The sequence below is a fragment of the Salmo salar genome, chromosome 13 (genome assembly GCF_965601325.2).
Source record: "Salmo salar chromosome 13, fSalSal1, whole genome shotgun sequence".
Lineage (NCBI taxonomy): Eukaryota > Metazoa > Chordata > Actinopteri > Salmoniformes > Salmonidae > Salmo > Salmo salar.
The window spans coordinates 68,895,416-68,916,700 of NC_138303.1; the positions used below are offsets into that span (position 1 = coordinate 68,895,416).

General features: G+C 43.5%; 1 protein-coding gene across 2 annotated transcripts in view; it reads left to right on the plus strand.

The window, feature by feature from the left end:
- LOC106567625 (MAP/microtubule affinity-regulating kinase 4) overlaps window positions 1-19,613 on the plus strand; it is a 43,000-nt gene extending 23,387 nt beyond the window's left edge. The window contains exons 8-18 of one of the 2 annotated variants that reach the window (XM_014137130.3): window positions 1,094-1,330; window positions 1,876-1,995; window positions 3,162-3,261; window positions 3,530-3,639; window positions 3,960-4,143; window positions 4,477-4,703; window positions 6,546-6,649; window positions 6,851-7,129; window positions 9,264-9,346; window positions 15,990-16,052; window positions 16,680-19,613. In XM_014137130.3, the coding sequence (XP_013992605.1) occupies window positions 1,094-1,330; window positions 1,876-1,995; window positions 3,162-3,261; window positions 3,530-3,639; window positions 3,960-4,143; window positions 4,477-4,703; window positions 6,546-6,649; window positions 6,851-7,129; window positions 9,264-9,346; window positions 15,990-16,052; window positions 16,680-16,744 (1,572 nt within the window). In that variant the 3' untranslated portion in view covers window positions 16,745-19,613. The remainder of the gene's footprint in view (window positions 1-1,093; window positions 1,331-1,875; window positions 1,996-3,161; window positions 3,262-3,529; window positions 3,640-3,959; window positions 4,144-4,476; window positions 4,704-6,545; window positions 6,650-6,850; window positions 7,130-9,263; window positions 9,347-15,989; window positions 16,053-16,679) is intronic. The other variant, XM_014137131.3, reaches the window with a different exon arrangement.
- The last annotated feature ends 1,672 nt before the right edge of the window (window positions 19,614-21,285 follow it).

A 21,285-nucleotide genomic window follows, 5' to 3' on the forward strand; every position in this document is an offset into this window, starting at 1 on the left:
GCTAGGGAGCCAGCCAGCTAACGTTAACAGTACACTTTAGCTTGAAATGAAACCACTTTCTGTCAAAATTAGAAACGTGCAATATCTGAAAATGTAGCTAGCTAACGCTAGACTACCTTACCTGTGTACATCATCATACATGATGGACGCATCTTCCTGTCATGGATACCAAGCCACGGTTGCCCTTAGTTTGAAGATGTTATCCAGAGGCAAGGGTTTTCTCCATCTCTTTAGCTATCATAATCTAATTCCACTCATTTCAAAACTTGATCCTTCAGAAAGTGGAGAGCAACACATATGCAGCTCCACTACACAATACATTTTTTTAAAAGCTGTGTTCGACAGGATTACCAACACAGACTGACCAGCTCAAATAGACAGACGCCTTATATATGGCAGACCAATCCGAACTCCTCTCTCGGCACGTCCAGCCTGCTCACATCTTATCCAGAGCTACTTACAGTTAGTGCATTAATCTTAAAATGGCTAGGTGGGACAAACACATATCTAGTGGCGAAAGTTAAAACTGCCAAAAATGCACAGTCAAACAGGAGAATAATTATTGCAAAGGAAATAAAAAAGGTTTTAATAGAGGCATGCTAAGACAAAATAAACGTGAGTGTGTAAACAATAACACATGAGTGCAGCAAATTAAGACATTTATTAAAATGAGGGAAGTGAATGTTAAACAAATAACTATTCAAATGAGGAAAAGCTTTGCACATTAAGGAAATAGATGCCTGGCTCAACTAGAAGTGTGTCTCTAATAAGCGACTGTTGTGTTCATTGATTTAAGCAAATACACGCCCGGGCTATTAATTGAAGTATTACAGGTATTGTGATTATTATTGGATAATTACATCCTTGAACATAAACACAGACAGACGGAATGTGAGTCACTTCTTCTCCCAGTGTTCCTGGTGTACTTATCTATAATATATCCTATAGCCTAAAATCCTATATGACATGCTCTCTTTCTCCCCCTCCATCTCCTCCCTCCATCCCTCTCCTCCATGCCTTCTTCCACCCCTCCCTCCTTCTCTTCCTCCCCTCACCCTACCCCCTCCCTATCCTCCCTCCATCCCTTCTCCAGGCCGAGAATCTCCTGCTGGACGCCAACGCCAACATCAAGATCGCCGACTTCGGCTTCAGCAACGAGTTCACGCTGGGCAACAAGCTGGACACGTTCTGTGGCTCTCCACCCTACGCCGCCCCGGAACTGTTCCAGGGGAAGAAGTACGACGGGCCCGAGGTGGATGTCTGGAGCCTGGGGGTCATACTGTACACGCTGGTGTCAGGGTCACTGCCCTTCGACGGGCAGAACCTCAAGGTATGTGTTTGTTAGAGGTGGACGTCTGGAGTCAGAGGAGACATACTGTATACGCTGGTCAGCGGCTCACTGCCCTTCGGCGTGTGTGGGGAGAGGTGGAGGCAGTGTTTCTGTGTGGCTGGTAATCCGAATGCTTCATAGGTTATAGCGTTGTGCAGAGTGCATTGAGTGCACAATGGGTGTCTTATTTCTACTGTACTGTATGTCTGTGATGGTATGTGTCTGTGTTGGCCTGTTTGATGTGTGTTTGACAATTTCTGTTTTCATATGTATTTGGTGTGCTTGACAACACATGTTTGGTGTGTGCTTGACGACTTGTTTTTGGTGTGTGCTTGCAATGTGTTTTTGATCTGTGGTTGACAGTGTAGGTTTAGTGTGTGTTCGTCGTGTGCTTAAAAACGTGTGTGTTTGTCACTGCCCACAGGAGCTGCGTGAGCACATCCTGAGGGGAAAGTTGCGTGTGCGTTTCTACATGTCCACCGACTGACACTAACCCTTAACCTCTGACCTTTACCTTGACCTCTCCTCTCCATCGCATCCTATAGGAGCTTCGTGAGCGCGTCCTGAGGGGGAAGTATCGCGTGCCCTTCTACATGTCCACCGACTGCGAGGGGATCCTACGCCGGTTCCTGGTGCTCAACCCTACCAAGCGCTGCACCCTAAATGTGAGGAGGACCAACCCCACAACACTAATGCCTGACTCACACTATAGGACTAACCCAAACCGTACTGTTCTGGCTTGGATATTTTCTTTTCACATTGACCTTTGCTACGTAGTTTCAGCAATTATAGTGGATTCGTAACCATGCCATCCCAGTACAGCTCGGTTTGGCTTGGTTTGGTTTGTCTCAGTAGTGTAAAAAGGGAATAATAACGGAAGTATATGTCACACACTAATAGCCCAACATGTAATAAAGCACCAAACCACCATAACACGAATATCACCTACACACACACACACACACACACACACACACACACACACACACACACACACACACACACACACACACACACACACACACACACACACACACACACACACATCAAATACAATACAATTTTCCACATCAAATCAAATTGGAGTAATAAAGGTTACAGACAGTGACACATTTAATACCACCTTGCACACTCTTGCCTGCATCTAACTGATCTGGGGCTTAATCATGAGTCCAAACAGTTGCAAAACATTCTGTGTGAAAGGTAAAATAATAATAAGAAGAAAAAAAACATGACGAAATATAGCTACCTCTCTCTCTTTGCTTCTCCTTATATTTTGAAGAAATTAATTTGTTCAAAACTGTTCAAGTATTGTCTTTCTCTCTCTTTGAGTCAACTACTTACCCCGCTACATTGCTAGCTAGCTGTAGCTTATGCTTTCAGTACTAGATTAATTGTATGATAGGTTGGAGGACGTTCTCCAGAAGTCATCATAATTACTGTGTAAGTCTATGGAAGCGGGTGAAAACCATTGTATTGATGTCAATGTACCCAGAGGAGGACGGAAAATAGTGTCCTCCAGGTACACAAGGGTGCTAACCTAGAGGGTGTTGTTGAGGCTACTGTAGACCCTCATTGCAAAACAGTGTGTTTTAATCAGTTATTTGGTGACGTGAATATATTTAGTATAGTTTTATATAAAAACAATTCTCTATTTTTAGGATTTCTAGGATGTTCCTCACCTTCCTCTTCTGAGGAGCCTCCACTGACACACACACACACACCCACACGCGCACACACATACACACACACGCACACACACGCAATCACACATGCACACACAATTTCCAACTTTACTTTCTAACATTTGAATCTTGTTGTGATGCTACAGCAAGTCATGAAGGACAAGTGGATAAATGCAGGATATGATGAGGATTCCCTGAAGCCCCATATAGAGCCTGTCGAGGACTACAGTGACACTAGTCGCATAGGTGAGCTAGCTATGTTCAGGCCACTGGGTTGCCATCTACCATTTTGGCTCTAAGGGCAATGTTTTACTCTTTTATTTTGGCTTTCATGACATCTTTAGACAGGTCACTTCATGCCGATTTGACATTCTCATGAAACACATTTCAGATATATGTATCTTTAAGTCCTAGTTGAAATCTGTTCCTGAAATTCAGCAGGAACATTAGCTTAAAATTATTTCCAAAATGTCTGCATTCTTTTTCCTCATCTCCCCTCATTTGTGGTCCTCAGAGGTGATGGTGGGGATGGGCTTCACTCCAGAGGAGATCAAGGACGCTCTGCTCAACCAGAAGTACAATGAGGTCACCGCCACTTATCTACTGCTGGGCCTCAAGAACGAGGTGAGATGTCTGGGCCTGGCCACCAGATGGCAGCACAAGATATCAATGATCTATTATACAGAAATACACAGCAAGCCCTAGTAATCAGTATGTATGCTTGAATTAGGTAAGAATGTGGTATTTTGTAAGGACATACTAAAATGTTTATTTAATGAATAATTCTTTAGGCAAACAATAGAGGTATTTTGATATTTATATAGCCATATTATGTGAATTTGAAGTAAAACAACATACCGGTACACAGAAAGCCACAATGCTTTTGGTGGCTCCATATTCAGTCCATGCAGCAGGCTAAAAGGAGGTGGTTGTCTTGGTAACAGGATGGCAGCGAGTCTCGTTCGGCCAGTACCCTGTCCCTGGCACGGATACGGCCCAGCCCCATCACCAACGGGACCAACAAACACTCCTCGGCCACTGCGGGCTCCTCTTCCTCCTCTTCCTCGCACAGCAAGACCCAGCGCAGCACCTCCACCTATCACAGGCAGCGGCGGCACAGTGACTTCTGTGAGACTTCTACTGTGCCTTCTACTGCATATTCCACTTTACCTTCTACTGTACCCTCTAGTCTACTCTAACCCTAAACCTTCTACTGTAGATTTTACTGTATTCTACCTTTCCTCACCTGGTCTCATATCTGCCCCATATACTCAGCTCCTGTCCTGGCCACTGACTAAGTGTGTGTGTGGGTGCGTGCGTGCGCATGTGCGTGCGCATATGTGTCTTTGTCCGTGCCTGTGTACACACGCGTGTATATGTATGCGTGCCTGTGTGTGTGTGTGTGTGTGTGTGTGTTTGTGTATATATGTGTCAGTGTTAACATGTGTGTTCGCCCCTCAGGCGGGCCCTCCATGCCCGTCATGCACCCCAAGCGGAGCCCCACCAGCACAGGTGACCGGGAGCTGCGGGAGGGGCGCATGCCACCGCGTAAGGCCAGCTGCAGTGTGATGGGCAGTCGCTCGCTGCCCCCCTCCAGCCCCATGGTCAGCAGTGCTAATAATCCCAACAAGTCAGAGATCCCCGACCGCCGCAAGGAGATGACGGCCACCACAGTGAGAAACAGTGAGGTAGGAATGGTGGGTTGGGAAGGGGGGGTTAAAAGGGCTGCATTTGAAATGGAACCCTATTCCCCAGTGGAGGCTGCTGAGGGGAGGACGGCTCATAATAATGACCGGAACGGCGCAAATTGAATGGCATCAACCATTCCACTCATTCCGCTCCAGCCATTACCACGAGCCCGTCCTCCCCAATTAAGGTTCCACCAACCTCCTGTGCTATTTCCTAAGTAGTGCATTACTATACAGAGAATAGGGTGCCATTTAGGATGCACCCTAGCAAAGATTTATGTTTCAAGCTCTGCGTTTGAAATGGCCCCCTGTTCCCTAAGTCAGTGGTCACCAGCCTTTTCTGAGTCAAGATCACTTTCTGAGTCAAAATGCAAGCCGAGCTCTACCTCTCAGATTTGATTTAAACATGACTTTAAAAAGCCTCCGCTCTTCCTCCCTCCTGTGAGAAAAGGAAACACATTTTTCCAGCAGATGGTGAAACTCAAGTCGCACTGCATTATTTCTGCTTCATGTACACATTCATGTTGTTACTCCTATGACCAAAGAAAGTGAAATATTCGTTGGTATTGAAAGACACAAGCCGCTAATAATAACAAGGCAAGCTTATCGGAACACTTTGCTATACTCATTAATTGCAGCTGTAGTGCTTGTTGTAACGTGAGTGGAAGTAGGGAGAACACGCATCTTATGGCTTATAAAAGTTTTGAACGAAGTGTTGACAGTGTTGAATAACAACTTAAACCTGAACTTACTCTTAAAAACAGAGTCTCTCTCTCTCTCTCTAGTCATGGTTTTAGCCTTCCCAGTGCTAGGACTGCTGAATCAAGTGCACAGTGTCCACAGTGCAAAACAAATAATAGGAAAGCAAAGCGTGGTTGGTGATCACTGCCCTAAGTAGTGCATTACTATACAGGGAATAGGGTGCCATTTCAGACGCACTCTAGGTTAGAAAATGGTTGCTAGCTATACAACTCCTGTTAGTACACACAGGTTTATATATAATATTTTCTGGTATATAGGTCGTGTCCAAAATATGTCTCACCTACTATTTACTAAAACTACATCCTGTGTACTAATCTTACTACATACAATTTAGAACATAATGTTTAGTTAAAATAAATGCAGTAAGCAATATATGTCAACATACAAGGCGCACCCATACTGAGAAGGCGTCATCTAATGCACACTTGGGTTCATTCATTTTTGTGCAGTGCACCCCCTTGTTTGATTATCAGCTGTTGTCACACACACACGGGTCTGAAAAGACAATTCTCTTTCTCAATAGTATGCACCGAAATCTTACGAGATGAGAAGCCGAAATGAGTATGACATCTTGGCATTTAAAACTAGAATCCTTAATTGAAACAATAACAAAGCGGTCACCCTGCCTGTATTTTTGTAAAAAGCTGAGGGATGGACCTGGAGAAATGTAACCACTCTCAAATTCATAGACAGAGCTATGGAAGCCAGGACTGACAATCCATGATATCAAAATAATAGTTTTAACAATGTTTTGAGGATATAAATTGTTTGTTTAATTTCACATTGTTTACAAACATTGGAGTAAAATAAGCTTGTATTTTAGGTTCTGATGGGGTACGATGGGGTACGGTGCCAAAAAAACAAACAAATAAAAAATGGGAGACCAACATTTTCTACATTTCACATACTATAAAACCTTAGATTTTTACATTCCCAATCAGCCTACTATTTAGAACGCAAGTATGAACATTTGGAAACAGACATTGAGTACTCCACTTTGGTAGTATGCCGTGACAACTTGTAACTATGGTAATGTCTGATTTGGACATTTGTTCTGATCCCGCCCTCCTACTTTCCCAGAACAATATCCCGGGAAGTGCTATGACCCGCCGGAACACATACGTCTGCACGGACCGCTCCAGCACCGACAGACACTCCCTGCTGCAGAATGGCAAGGAGAACAGGTAAAGGACATGGAAGGACAAGGGAGGAAGAGGAAGAGCAAGTGAGAGAGTCTCGAAAAGATGTCCCCTCATGTCCCCTGATGATGATGTTTTTAGTGTTGTTGTTTTTTATGTCAACCATGTTATTGTGAAGCCAAAGACAAATGTCCACTTTGTGTGGACTGTAACATTTGTCTAATTCTAATTGCTTCTTTCCTCCAGCTCCCTGTCCCACCGCCTACCCCCCACCTCCCCCTCCACCCTGAGCATATCCGGGGCCGGGGCCGCCTCCTCCTCTGGCGAGCGCTGCCGTCTGACACGGGGCTCCACGATCCGGAGCACTTTTCACGGGGGCCAGTTGAGGGACCGGGGCCCGCCCGTCTACTCGGCCCCGCCCACATCCCCCACGCTGTCCAACCACGACGCCAGTCCACTGCCGCACGCCCGCAGCCGCGCCACTTCCAACCTCTTTACCAAACTCACCTCCAAACTCACACGCAGGTAAGTGGTCAGCTCCGTTTCAGTCAGCTCCATTACAGTCACCATAGTAACAGTCACCATAGTAACGGTGACCTCCGTAACAGTCACCTCTGTAACAGTCACCATAGTAACACTCTTCCACAAAATGAAGGGGATAATCAACTTAGTGAATAGTAGTAGTCACCTCTAACACCTGCCTCAAAACTCACAAGCAGGCTGTCTTGGAACAGGGTCATGTTTAGAATGGGAAACAGGGGAGGTAGGCCTACTACCTGAAGTTGTTCAAGAAGATCACAGATATTCATTCTCCGTTGCAAAACGTTACAGGTCACAGCCCTGGGTCCTGACATTGGAAACGGAGCTAAATACATTTTTACCTTGGCCTGCTGGACCAAGAACAACCTCTTTCCTTGGATTTACCCAGCTCTCCCTGGACTCAGCTATTATATAAAATCACATACAGTACCAGTCAAAGGTTTGGACACACCTACTCATTCAAGGGTTTTTCTTTATTTTTACTATTTTCTACATTGTAAAATAATAGTGAAGACATCAACACTATGAAATAACACATATGGAATCATGTAGTTACCCAAAAAGTTTTTTATATATATTTTAGATTCTTCAAAGTAGCCACGCTTTGCCTTGATGACAGCTTTGCACACTCTTGGCATTCTCTCAACCAGCTTCGCATGGATGCTTTTCCAACAGTCTTGAAGGAGTTCCCACATATGCTGAGCACTTGTTGGCTGCTTTTCCTTCACTCTGAGGCCCAACTCATCCCAAACCATCTCAATTGGATTGAGGTTGGGTGATTGTGGAGGCTAGGTCATCTAATGCAACACTTGTTCACTCTCCTTCTTGGTCAAATAGCCCTTACACAGCCTGGAGGTCTGTTGGTTCATTGTCCTGTTGAAAAACAAATGATAGTCCCACAAAGTGCAAACCAGATGCGATGGCGTATCGCTGCAGCTAGCTGTGGTAGCCATGCTGGTTAAGTGTGCCTTGAAATCTAAATAAATCACAGACAGTGTCACCAGCAAAGCACCATTACACCTCCTCCTCCATACTTCACGGTGGGAACCACACATGCTGAGATCATCCATTCACCTACTCTGCGTCTCACAAAGACACAGCGGTTGGAACCAAAAATCTCAAATTTGGACTCATCAGACCAAAGGACAGATTTCCACCGGTCTAATGTCCATTGCTCGTGTTTCTTGGCCCAAGCAAGTCTCTTCTTATTATTGGTGTCCTTTAGTAGTGGTTTCTATGCATCAATTCGACCATGAAGGCCTAATTCACGCAGTCTCCTCTGAACAGTTGATGTTGAGATGTCTGTTACTTGAACTCTGTGAAGCATTTATTTGGGCTGCAATTTCTGAGGCTGGTAACTCTAATGAACTTATCCTCTATAGCAGAGGTAACTCTGGGTTTTCCTTTCCTGTGGCGGTCCTCATGAAAGCCAGTTTCATCCTAGCGCTTGATGGGTTTTGCGACTGCACTTGTAATTAAAGTAATGATGGACTGTCATTTCTCTTTGCTTATTTGAGCTATTCTTGCCATAATATGGACTTGGTCTTTTACCAAATAGGGCTATCTTCTGTATACCACCCCTACCTTGTCAAAACACAACTGATTGGCTCATACTCATTAAGAAGGAAATTACTTCCCTAAATTAACTTTTAACAAGACACACCTGTTAATTGAAATGTATTCCAGGTGATTACCTCATGAAGCTGGTTGAGATAATGAGAATTGAGAGAATGTGCAAAGCTGTCATCAAGGCAAATGGTGGCTACTTTGAAGAATCTCAAATATAAAATATATTCTGATTTGTTTAACACTTTTTTGGTTACTACATGACTCCATATGTGTTATTTCATAGTGTTGACGTCTTCACTATTATTCTACAATGTAGAAAATAGTAAAAATAGAGAAAAACCCTTGAATTAGTAGGTATGTCTGAACTTTCGACTGGTACTGTATACATAATGTAATGAAGCATGTGCTTCCTCCATGCCAATCAGCTACAGCTGCCCTGTTATCCACCACTCCCTTGGCCATGATTCAATTATATTCTCTTTCTCCCCCTCTCCCCTTTTATTTTTTCTATTTCTCTCTCTTGCTGTTCCTCTTCCTTTCCGTACATCAGGGTCAATCTTGACCCCTCTAAGCGCCAGGGCTCAAACAAATCAGTCTCGGGTTGTACCCTTCCCCAGGGATCAAAAACAGTTAGTAAGTTCCCATGATACTAGCTTCTGTCTGTCTGCATGTCTGCCTGCCTAACCTACTGGGTGTGTGTGTGTGTGTGTGTGTGCGCCTGTTTACTTATCTGTGTGCATGTCTGTTACATACCTTTTTGTCTGTCTGCATGCCTACCTGTTTGTCTTTCCAACCTGTCTAATTTGCCTAGTACTTACCTGTCTGTATGCCTGCCTGTCTACCCCCTTGTCTTTGTTCTGCAGCTCTCTGCTTTTTTGGTTAATTCCTTTGGCATACCCTTGTGCAGGGTTGTCATCTATTGTCCTGGGGGTAACACTTTACTTGAATCCTGCGTCATAAGGGCTACATAACACTGTCATTACAATGACGTGTCATAAACAGTTTTGACTTGCTGCAACTGACTTTAAACTGCCACGACACAAACCATAAATTAACTATGGCAGTTTTGCTAGATGATTGGCTAATCTACAGTAAACATAGTCTGTGTCATCTTGACAGTGTAAAGGCATTTGTCATAAGCTGACACCTATGACATCTGTTATTGCATTGTTATGAAAGTGTTATGTAGCCTTTATTGTACATTGGGCTTCTGTTAAAATAAGTATTTGTTCCAGGGGCACCGTGGTAGTGGATAAGGTCTTCTTGTGACTCCATCTACATTGTTTTATTTTTATTTTGAATGACAGTTGATTCCCGGGCATGAGGATTATCTTTGTTGTGTGGTGGATTTAGGCTTGCAAAGGGAGGGTATATTACCGGAAACATTCGAAGTTTACCTGTAAACTACCAGATTTTTTGGGGGCACATTTTATCAGATTACAGTGACGTTTTTGGTACTTCAGATTATCACAGGTGTCTCTAATTACCTCTGGAATTATGTGGCCTTATCACACGTAAACAGTGGTGTAGTGGAGGGTAAATGTAAGTAAATGCAGTTTAGCCATTTTTTTTGCTCCTATACAGTTTAACCACTGTTTAACCAGTGATATATTAGTGCCAATAAAAAGGTATGTTGCACTAATATCACTCCATACTCTGACCTGTATACATGGGTTGCAACTACGTCACCTGATCGCGTCACACCATTGTTATCAACATTCTCAAGACACTGTCAGCCATAGTGGCTCCTGAATGTCGAGTGGTGCCCAGTCATTCTGAACAGAGGCTAATGATTGTTTCGTCTTTACAGTATACTGTAGTGGCATGAACATATAATGACATTAATAGTAGGCAAATAATAAGTAGGAAACAACTTTGTCATCACCATGATGTTGTTAAATTTACTTTGGACAGATGACAATGTTGTCAAAAATACCTAGCAATGCTAACGTTAGCTTAATTCCGGTGCTCTCCCCTCACGCTTATCTAGCTAGCTAACATTATACTGCATCTAAAGGTAATATGAAGACATCACAATTAGAGGTCGACCGATTATGATTTTTCAACGCCGATACCGATTATTGGAGGACCAAAAAAAGCCGATGCCGATTTTATATATATATATTTGTAATAATGACAATTACAACAATACTGAATGAACAATGAACACTTTTTTTTATTTTAACTTAATATAATTCATCAATAAAATCAATTTAGTCTCAAATAAATAATGAAATATGTTCAATTTGGTTTAAAAATGCAAAAACAAAGTGTTGGAGAAGAAAGTAAAAGTGCAATATGTGTCATGTAAAAAAGCTAACGCTTAAGTTCCTTGCTCAGAACATGAGAACATATGAAAGCTGGTGGTTCCTTTTAACATGAGTCTTCAATATTCCCAGATAAGAAGTTTGAGGTTGTAGTTATTATAGGACAATTTTTCTCTATACCATTTGTATTTCATATACTTTTGACTATTGGATGTTCTAATAGGTACTTTAGTATTGCCAGCCTAATCTTACTTTAGTATTGCCAGAGTTGATAGGCTTGAAGTCATAAACAGCGCAATGCTTGAAGCATTGCGAAGAGCTGCTGGCAAACGCAGTAAAGTGCTGTTTGAATGAATGCTTACGAGCCTGCTTCTGCCTACCACCGCTCAGTCAGACTGCTCTATCAAATCATAGACTTAATTATAATATACTGCTCAAAAAAATAAAGGGAACACTTAACCTCTTACATCTAGACGTTCCGCTAGCGGAACACCTGCTCCAATATCCAATGATGGGCGTGGCGCGAAATACAAATTCCTCTAAAATCCCAAAACTTCAATTTTTCAAACATATGACTATTTTACAGCATTTTAAAGACAAGACTCTCGTTAATCTAACCACACTGTCCGATTTCAAAAAGGCTTTACAGCAAAAGCAAAACATTAGATTATGTCAGCAGAGTACCCAGCCAGAAATAATCAGACACACATTTTTCAAGCTAGCATATAATGTCACAAAAAACAAAACCACAGCTAAATGCAGCACTAACCTTTGATCTTCATCAGATGACAACCCTAGGACATTATGTTATACAATGCATGCATGTTTTGTTCAATCAAGTTCATATTTATATCAAAAACCAGCTTTTTTACATTAGCATGTGACGTTCAGAACTAGCATACCCCCCGCAAACATCCGGTGAATTTACTAAATTACTCACGATAAACGTTCACAAAAAAACATAACAATTATTTTAAGAATTATAGATACAGAACTCCTCTATGCACTCGATATGTCCGATTTTAAAATAGCTTTTCGGTGAAAGCACATTTTGCAATATTCTCAGTAGATAGCCCAGCCATCACGGCTAGCCATTTAGACACCGACCAAGTTTAGCCCTGATCAAACTCCGATTTACTATTACAAAAGTTTGATTACCTTTGTTGTCTTCGTCAGAATGCACTCCCAGGACTGCTACTTCAATAACAAATGTTGGTTTGGTCCAAAATAATCCATCGTTATATCCAAATAGCGGCGTTTTGTTCGTGCGTTCCAGACACTATCCGAATGGTAAATCAGGGTCGCGAGCATGGCGCAATTCGTGACAAAAGATTTCTAAATATTCCATTACCGTACTTCGAAGCATGTCAACCGCTGTTTAAAATCCATTTTTATGCCATTTTTCTCGTAAAAAAGCGATAAGATTCCGACCGGGAATCTCCATTTAGCTAAACAGAGGAAAGAAAACAAAGCTTTCGGTCGACGCGGGCACGAGCCTGAGTCTCACAGTACTGTAACCAGCCACTACCCAAACGCGCTACTTTGTTTCAGCCAGAGCCTGCAAAGCCACGATTCAGCATTTTGCCGCCTTCTGAGAGTCCATGTGAGCCGTAGAAAGTGTCACGTAAGAGCAGAGATCCCCTGTAATTGATAGATATAATCAACAAGGCCAAGAAATGGTCAGACAGGGTACTTCCTGTATAGAATCTTCTCAGGTTTTGGCCTGCCAAATGAGTTCTGTTATACTCACAGACACCATTCAAACAGTTTTAGAAACTTTGGAGTGTTTTCTATCCAAAGCTAATAATTATATGCATATTCTAGTTTCTGGGCAGGAGTACTAATCAGATTAAATCGGGTACGTTTTTTATCCGTCCGTGAAAATACTGCCCCCTAGCCATAACAGGTTAAACAACACAAGGTAACTCCAAGTCAATCACACTTCTGTGAAATCAAACTGTCCACTTAGGAAGCAACACTGATTGACAATAAATTTCACAGGCTGTTGTGCAAATGGAATAGACAACAGGTGGAAATTATAGGCAATAAGCAAGACACCCCCAATAAAGGAGTGGTTCTGCAGGTGGAGACCACAGACCACTTCTCAGTTCCTATGCTTCCTGGCTGATGTTTTGGTCACTTTTGAATGCTGGCGGTGCTTTCACTCTAGTGGTAGCATGAGACTGAGTCTACAACCCACACAAGTGGCTCAGGTAGTGCAGCTCATCCAGGATGGCACATCAATGCGAGCTGTGGCAAGAAGGTTTGCTGTCTGTCAGCGTAGTGTCCAGAGCATGGAGGCGCTACCAGGAGACAGGCCAGTACATCAGGAGACGTGGAGGAGGCCAACAACCCAGCAGCAGGACCGCTACCTCCGCCTTTGTGCAAGGAGGAGCAGGAGGAGCACTGCCAGAGCCCTGCAAAATGACCTCCAGCAGGCCACAAATGTGCATGTGTCTGCTCAAACGGTCAGAAACAGACTCCATGAGGGTGGTATGAGGGCCCGATGTCCACAGGTGGGGGTTGTGCTTACAGCCCAACACCGTGCAGGACGTTTGGCATTTCCCAGAGAACACCAAGATTGGCAAATTCGCCACTGGCGCCCTGTGCTCTTCAAAGATGAAAGCAGGTTCACACTGAGCACATGTGACAGATGTGACAGAGTCTGGAGACGCCATGGAGAACGTTCTGCTGCCTGCAACATCCTCCAGCATGACCGGTTTGGCAGTGGGTCAGTCATGGTGTGGGGTGGCATTTCTTTGGGGGGCCGCACAGCCCTCCATGTGCTTGCCAGAGGTAGCCTGACTGCCATTAGGTACCGAGATGAGATCCTCAGACCCCTTGTGAGACCATATTCTGGTGCGGTTGGCCCTGGGTTCCTCCTAATGCAAGTCAATGATAGACCTCATGTGGCTGGAGTGTGTCAGCAGTTCCTGCAAGAGGAAGGCATTGATGCTATGGACTGGCCCGCCCGTTCCCCAGACCTGAATCCAATTGAGCACATCTGGGACATCATGTCTCGCTCCATCCACCAACGCCACGTTGCACCACAGACTGTCCAGGAGTTGGTGGATGCTTTAGTCCAGGTCTGGGAGGAGATCCCTCAGGAGACCATCCGCCACCTCATCAGGAGCATGCCCAGGCGTTGTAGGGAGGTCATACATGCACGTGGAGGCCACACACACTACTGAGCCTCATTTTGACTTGTTTTAAGGACATTACATCAAAGTTGGATCAGCCTGTAGTGTGGTTTTCCACTTTAATTTTGAGTGTGACTCCAAATCCAGACCTCCATGGGTTGATAAATTGGATTTCCATTGATTATTTTTGTGTTATTTTGTTGTCAGCACATTCAACTATGGAATGAAAAAAGTATTTAATAAGATTATTTCTTTCATTCAGATCTAGGATGTGTTGTTTAAGTGTTCCCTTTATTTTTTTGAGCAGTGTATAATAACACACAGAAATACGAGCCTTACGTCATTAATATAGTCAAATCCGGAAACTATAATTTTGAAAACAAAACGTTTATTCTTTAAGTGAAATTCGGAACCGTTCTGTATTTTATCTAACGGGTGGCATCCATAAGTCTAAATATTGCTGTTACATTGCACAACCTTCAATGTTATGTCATAATTATGTAAAATTCTGGCAAATTAGTTTGCAACGAGCCAGGTGGCCCAAACGGTTGCATATACCCTGACACTGCGTGCAATAAATGCAAGAGAAGTGACACAATTTCCCTAGGTAATATTGCCTGCTAACATGAATTTCTTTTAACTAAATATGCAGGTTTAAAAAAAGATATACTTCTGTGTATTGATTTTAAGAAAGGCATTGATGTTTATGGTTAGGTACATTCGTGCAACGATTGTGCTTTTTTCGCAAATGCGCTTTTGTTAAATCATCCCCCATTTGGCGAAGTTTGCTGTCTTTGTTAGGAAGAAATGGTCTTCACACAGTTTGCAACGAGCCAGGCGGCCCAAACTGCTGCATATACCCTGACTCTGTTGCACAGAACGCAAGAGAAGTGACACAATTTCCCTAGTTAAAAGAAATTCATGTTAGCTGGCAATATTAACTAAATATGCAGGTTTAAAAATATATACTTGTGTATTGATTTTAAGAAAGGCGTTGATGTTTATGGATAGGTACACATTGGTGCAACGGCAGTGCTTTTTTCGCGAATGCGCTTGTTAAATCACCCGTTTGGCGAAGTAGGCTGTGATTCAATGATAAATTAACAGGCACCACATCGATTATATGCAACGCAGGACAAGCTAGATAACTACATATGGTTGATGATATTACTAGTTTAACTAGTGATTATGTTAAGATTGATTGATTGTTTTTTATAAGATAAGTTTAATGCTAGCTAGCAACTTACCTTGGCTCCTTGCTGCACTCACGTAACAGGTAGTCAGCCTGTCACGCAGTCTCCTCGTGGAGTGCAATGTAATCGACCATAATTGGTGTCCAAAACTGCTGATTACCGAATGTTATGAAAACGTGAAATCGGCCCTAATTAATCGGCCATTCCGATTAATCGGTCGACCTCTAATCACAATAATGACAAAAGGTTTTCCTACTAATTATTTGCCTCCTTTAGAAATGTTAATCAACGGCAGTTGACAATGCATTGAGTAGAATGTTCACTCGGGAGTCAGCCCTCAATATAGAACTTACATAACATTATTTCACGCAACGTACAACCGATGAATACCTGGAGTTTTTTGTCGCTGTTGTCGTTTGCTTGTCCTCACTGTATGATTTCCTTTCTTTTTGAATGGCTTCACAGTATTGTGGATAGATGGTGACTCTCTCTGTGTACTTGGTGGACATGGAACTGCATCTCCCATAAAACACCTCTCGGATTCCCCATTTAACGGGGGGGGTGTGTGTGTGTGTGTGTGTGTGTGTGTGTGTGTGTGTGTGTGTGTGTGTGTGTGTGTGTGTGTGTGTGTGTGTGTGTGTGTGTGTGTGTGTGTGTGTGTGTGTTCTCTACACAGGGTCACAAATGAACCTGAGGGAATCTGCCGATCTGCGGTCACAAGGTCAGTATATGTCGCAAGGTCAGTATATCCGGCAACCCTTTGTCACCTCATCTATAACCCCAACATAACCATGTTAGTTTGTTGTCATGTTTCAGACAGTAAACTTGCTCACATTAAGTGAAAATTAATTATTAGATTTAAAGGCCCAGTGCTGTCAAAAATGTTGATCAGTGTTATTTTCTGGTAGTTGCTGGTTGAAAATGCAATATACACAGGACCTTCTAATCAACAGGCTTGCATCGTCGGGAGTTTTTGCTTGTAATGGTGACATCACCATTCGGTAAATTGGTAAAGAGACCTATAACAAATAGAGTTCCAAACCTCTCTGCCAATAACAGCTCTTGTTCAGTTTCCCCCTCCCCACTCCTAGAAAAATTATTGATTGAGAAATATTTAGCTAAAAAGCAATTTTTATGGAAATATATTGCAGTAAGGTACTTAATTGTTACCCAGAAATTATTTGATATTGATATAAAAACGGCTGCATTGGGCCTTTACTAGATTCAACCACCCATTCTCACTTTCTTTTCTCCTTACCACCCCTTTCCCTCTAATAACTCTTCTCTCCTCCTCTTTCTTTTACTCTCCCACCACTCTGTCCTTTCTCTTTCTTTTTTTTTGTCATTCTCCCTTTCTGGTCACCAGTCGCCATTTACCTGGGCATCAAAAAGCGGCCGAGCCCTGGGCCATCGGATGTGGCTGGAATCTGAGGGTACCCCGGGGGCGGCGGGACACAGCGGAGGTGGTGCTGGCTCTGTGGGAGGCGGCACGAGGCTGCGGCTGCCAGGTCCACCACGCCGGCCCCTTCATGCTCTCCTGCACCCACGGGGCGTCCGGCGGTTGCGTGGCCTTCAAGGCAGAGGTGTGCCACCTCTCCACAGGGGGTGGGGCATCCAACAATAAGACTTCCAACGGGGTACGCTATACACGGCTTTGGGGAGCACCGCTCGTTTTCCGGGACATCGCCATGCAAATCTCAAAGGACCTCGAACTCTGAATATAATGGGGGTTGAGAAGGATGGAAAGAGAAATACAGAGAAAGAGGGACGTGGGGCTGGACTCAAGATAAAATACATTTGCCCCTGTCTCTTACGTGGCTATAGCTCTACCCCCCCCTCCGCACCAGCCTCAACCTAACCACCCGCCCCCATCGCCACACCACCCAGACCCAAATGTACCCCCCCGTCCCTCTCGCCACTACTACTGAACAGCTTCACCCACTGGAACCTGATCAGACAGGAATCCAGCTTAAAATGTTTTACTGTTAACTCTAGCCATAATGACTATTACTTTTATGATTGGTATCATTGTCTTTTTTTAACAATCACAAACTCCGTACCGACAACATCAAAAACATACTCGAAAATATTTCTCGTGTTTCGCCGTCTTTGTTGCGTGTCACAGTACAGATATAGGATCTTGATTTGATCACCCTGTTGCGGATAACTTTCCTGCAATACAGGAAATGTAAAACTTGTAGTGTATTCGAGGTTTAAAAAGGCTTTTGAAGTTTGTAATTTCCACTTCAAAATTTCAGACTTTATTTTCCCTTACGAAAAATGTATCAACCCATAAAACATTTCCATTAATTATAATCCACATAATAATTCACATTTCCTGTTGCTGCAGGATTATTTTCCTGCTGTAGCAAACTGTCTCAAATTAAGATCCTACATCTATGTATGTTTTTGCTCTTTCTTCTCCCATTTGAACATTGATACTGATGAAGTGATTATCCAAGGACTTCTGTGGACAATATGCACAAATATGGAGACAGTTAACTCAATGATTTGACAAGTGGCATCAAAGGTTACTCTGTTTTTCTATTTGTGCACAGTATAGGCGGGATTGGATTATTGGGCAATGACAGAGAAGTTGACAAGATACTTTGAACCAGCCAATGGGAACCTTCACATCCATTTCCACTAACATCATCAACTGAAAAGGTAGTAGGTGGGGATGTTATCTCGGACACACCATGAATCTATCTCAGTTAGTCTTACTGCATACGACATAAATAAACTGGACTGATATAGGTTTCACTTTTTTAGTATTGTACAAACCACACACCATAATAAGCTATTATGTTAATGTGTAATGTCAGGCAGTATACACTTTGGTACAAATCATGCTCCATTTTAGATATCAGTGCCAATATGACAACTGAATCTCTATACAGTGCATTCGGAAAGTATTCAAACCCCTTGACTTTTTTCACAATTTGTTACGTTTGTTAATACTTTCATTCTAAAATGTATAAAACATTTATTTTTTCTCATCCGTCTACACACAATACCCCATAATGACTAAGCGAAAACAGGTTTTTAGACATTTGTATAAAACAAATAAAACAGAAATACCTTATTTACATAAATATTCAGACCCTTCGCTATGAGACTTTACATTTAGCTCAGGTGCATCCTGTTTCCATTGATCATCCTTGAGATGTTTCTACAACTTGATTGGAGTCCATCTGTGGTAATTCAATTGATTATCCATGATTTGGAAAGGCACACAACTGTCTATATAAGGTCCCACAGTTGACAGTGCATGTCAAAGCAAAAACCAAGCCATGAGGTCGAGGGAATTGTCCGTAGAGCTCCGAGACAAGATTGTGTCAAGGCACAGATCTGGGGAAGGGTACCAAAAAATGTCTGCAGCATGGAAGGTCCCCAAGAACACAGTGGCCTCCATCATTCTTAAATGGAACAAGTTTGGAACCACCAAAACTCTTCCTAGAGCTGGCAACCCGGCCAAACTGAGCAAGAATCCGATGGTTACTCTGACAGACCTCCAGTGTTCCTCTGTGGAGATGGGAAAACCTTCCAGAAGGACAACCATCTCTGCAGCACTCTACCAATCAGGCCTTTATGGTAGTGTGGCCAGACGGAAGCCACTCCTCAGTAAAATGCACATGACAGCCCACTTGGAGTTTGCCAAAAGGCACCTAAACTATTTGGCCTGAATCCCAAGCACCAAGTCTGGAGGAAACCTGGCACCATCCCTATGTTGAAGCATGATGATTGCAGCATCATGCTGTGGGGATGTTTTTCAGAGGCAGGGACTGGGAAACTAGTCAGGATCGAGGGAAAGATGAACGGAGCAAAGTACAGAGAGATCCTTGATGAAAACCTGCTCCAGAGCACTCAGGACCTCAGACTGGGGCAAAAGTTCACTTTCCAACAGGACAACGGCCCTAAGCACACAGCCAAGACAGCGCAGGAGCAGCTTTGGTATAAATCAAATAACATTTATTTGTATACAGTGAGGGGAAAAAAGTATTTGATCCCCTGCTGATTTTGTACGTTTGCCCACTGACAAAGAAATGATCAGTCTATCATTTTAATGGTAGGTTTATTTGAACAGTGAGAGACAGAATAACAACAACAGAAAATCCAGAAAAACGCATGTCATAAATGTTATAAATTGATTTGCATTTTAATGAGGGAAATAAGTACACTGCTCAAAAAAATAAAGGGAACACTAAAATAACATCCTAGATATGAATGAAGTAATCTTATTAAATACTTTTTTCTTTACATAGTTGAATGTGCTGACAACAAAATAACACAAAAATAATCAATGGAAATCCAATTTATCAACCCATGGAGGTCTGGATTTGGAGTCACACTCAAAATTAAAGTGGAAAACCACACTACAGGCTGATCCAACTTTGATGTAATGTCCTTAAAACAAGTCAAAATGAGGCTCAGTCGTGTGTGTGGCCTCCATGTGCCTGTATGACCTCCCTACAACGCCTGGGCATGCTCCTGATGAGGTGGCAGATGGTCTCCTGAGGGATCTCCTCCCAGACCGGGACTAAAGCATCCGCCAACTCCTGGACAGTCTTTGGTGCAACGTGGCGTTGGTGGATGGAGCGAGACATGATGTCCCAGATGTGCTCAATTGGATTCAGGTCTGGGGAACGGGCGGGCCAGTCCATAGCATCAATGCCTTCCTCTTGCAGGAACTGCTGACACACTCCAGCCACATCAGGTCTAGCATTGTCTTGCATTAGGAGGAACCCAGGGCCAACCGCACCAGCATATGGTCTCACAAGGGGTCTGAGGATCTCATCTCGGTACCTAATGGCAGTCAGGCTAACTCTGGCGAGCACATGGAGGGCTGTGCGGCCCCCCAAAGAAATGCCACCCCACACCATGACTGACCCACCGCCAAACCGGTCATGCTGGAGGATGTTGCAGGCAGCAGAACGTTCTCCACGGCGTCTCCAGACTGTCACATCTGTCACATGTGCTCTGTGTGAACCTGCTTTCATCTGTGAAGAGCACAGGGCGCCAGTGGCGAATTTGCCAATCTTGGTGTTCTCTGGCAAATGCCAAACGTCCTGCACGGTGTTGGGCTGTAAGCACAACCCCCACCTGTGGACGTCGGGCCCTCATACCACCCTCATGGAGTCTGTTTCTGACCGTTTGAGCAGACACATGCACATTTGTGGCCTGCTGGAGGTCATTTTGCAGGGCTCTGGCAGTGCTCCTCCTGCTCCTCCTTGCACAAAGGTGGAGGTAGCGGTCCTGCTGCTGGGTTGTTGCCCTCCTACGGCCTCCTCCACGTCTCCATATATACTGGCCTGTCTCCTGGTAGTGCCTCCATGCTCTGGACTCTACGCTGACAGACACAGCAAACCTTCTTTCCACAGCTCGCATTGATGTGCCATCCTGGATGAGCTGCACTACCTGAGCCACTTGTGTTGGTTGTAGACTCAGTCTCATGCTACCACTAGAGTGAAAGCACCGCCAGCATTCAAAAGTGACCAAAACATCAGCCAGGAAGCATAGGAACTGAGAAGTGGTCTGTGGTTACTACCTGCAGAACCACTCCTTTATTGGGGGTGTCTTGCTAATTGCCTATAATTTCCACCTGTTGTCTATTCCATTTGCACAACAGCATGTGAAATTTATTGTCAATCAGTGTTGGTTCCTAAGTGGACAGTTTGATTTCACAGAAGTGTGATTGACTTGGAGTTACATTGTGTTGTTTAAGTGTTCCCTTTATTTTTTTAGCAGTATATTTGACCCCCTCTCAATCAGAAAGATTTCTGGCTCCCAGGTGTCTTTTATACAGATAACGAACTGAGATTAGGAGCACACTCTTAAAGGGAGTGCTCCTAATCTCAGCTTGTTACCTGTATAAAAGACACCTGTCCACAGAAGCAATCAATCAATCAGATTCCAAACTCTCCACCATGGCCAAGACCAAAGAGCTCTCCAAGGATGTCAGGGACAAGATT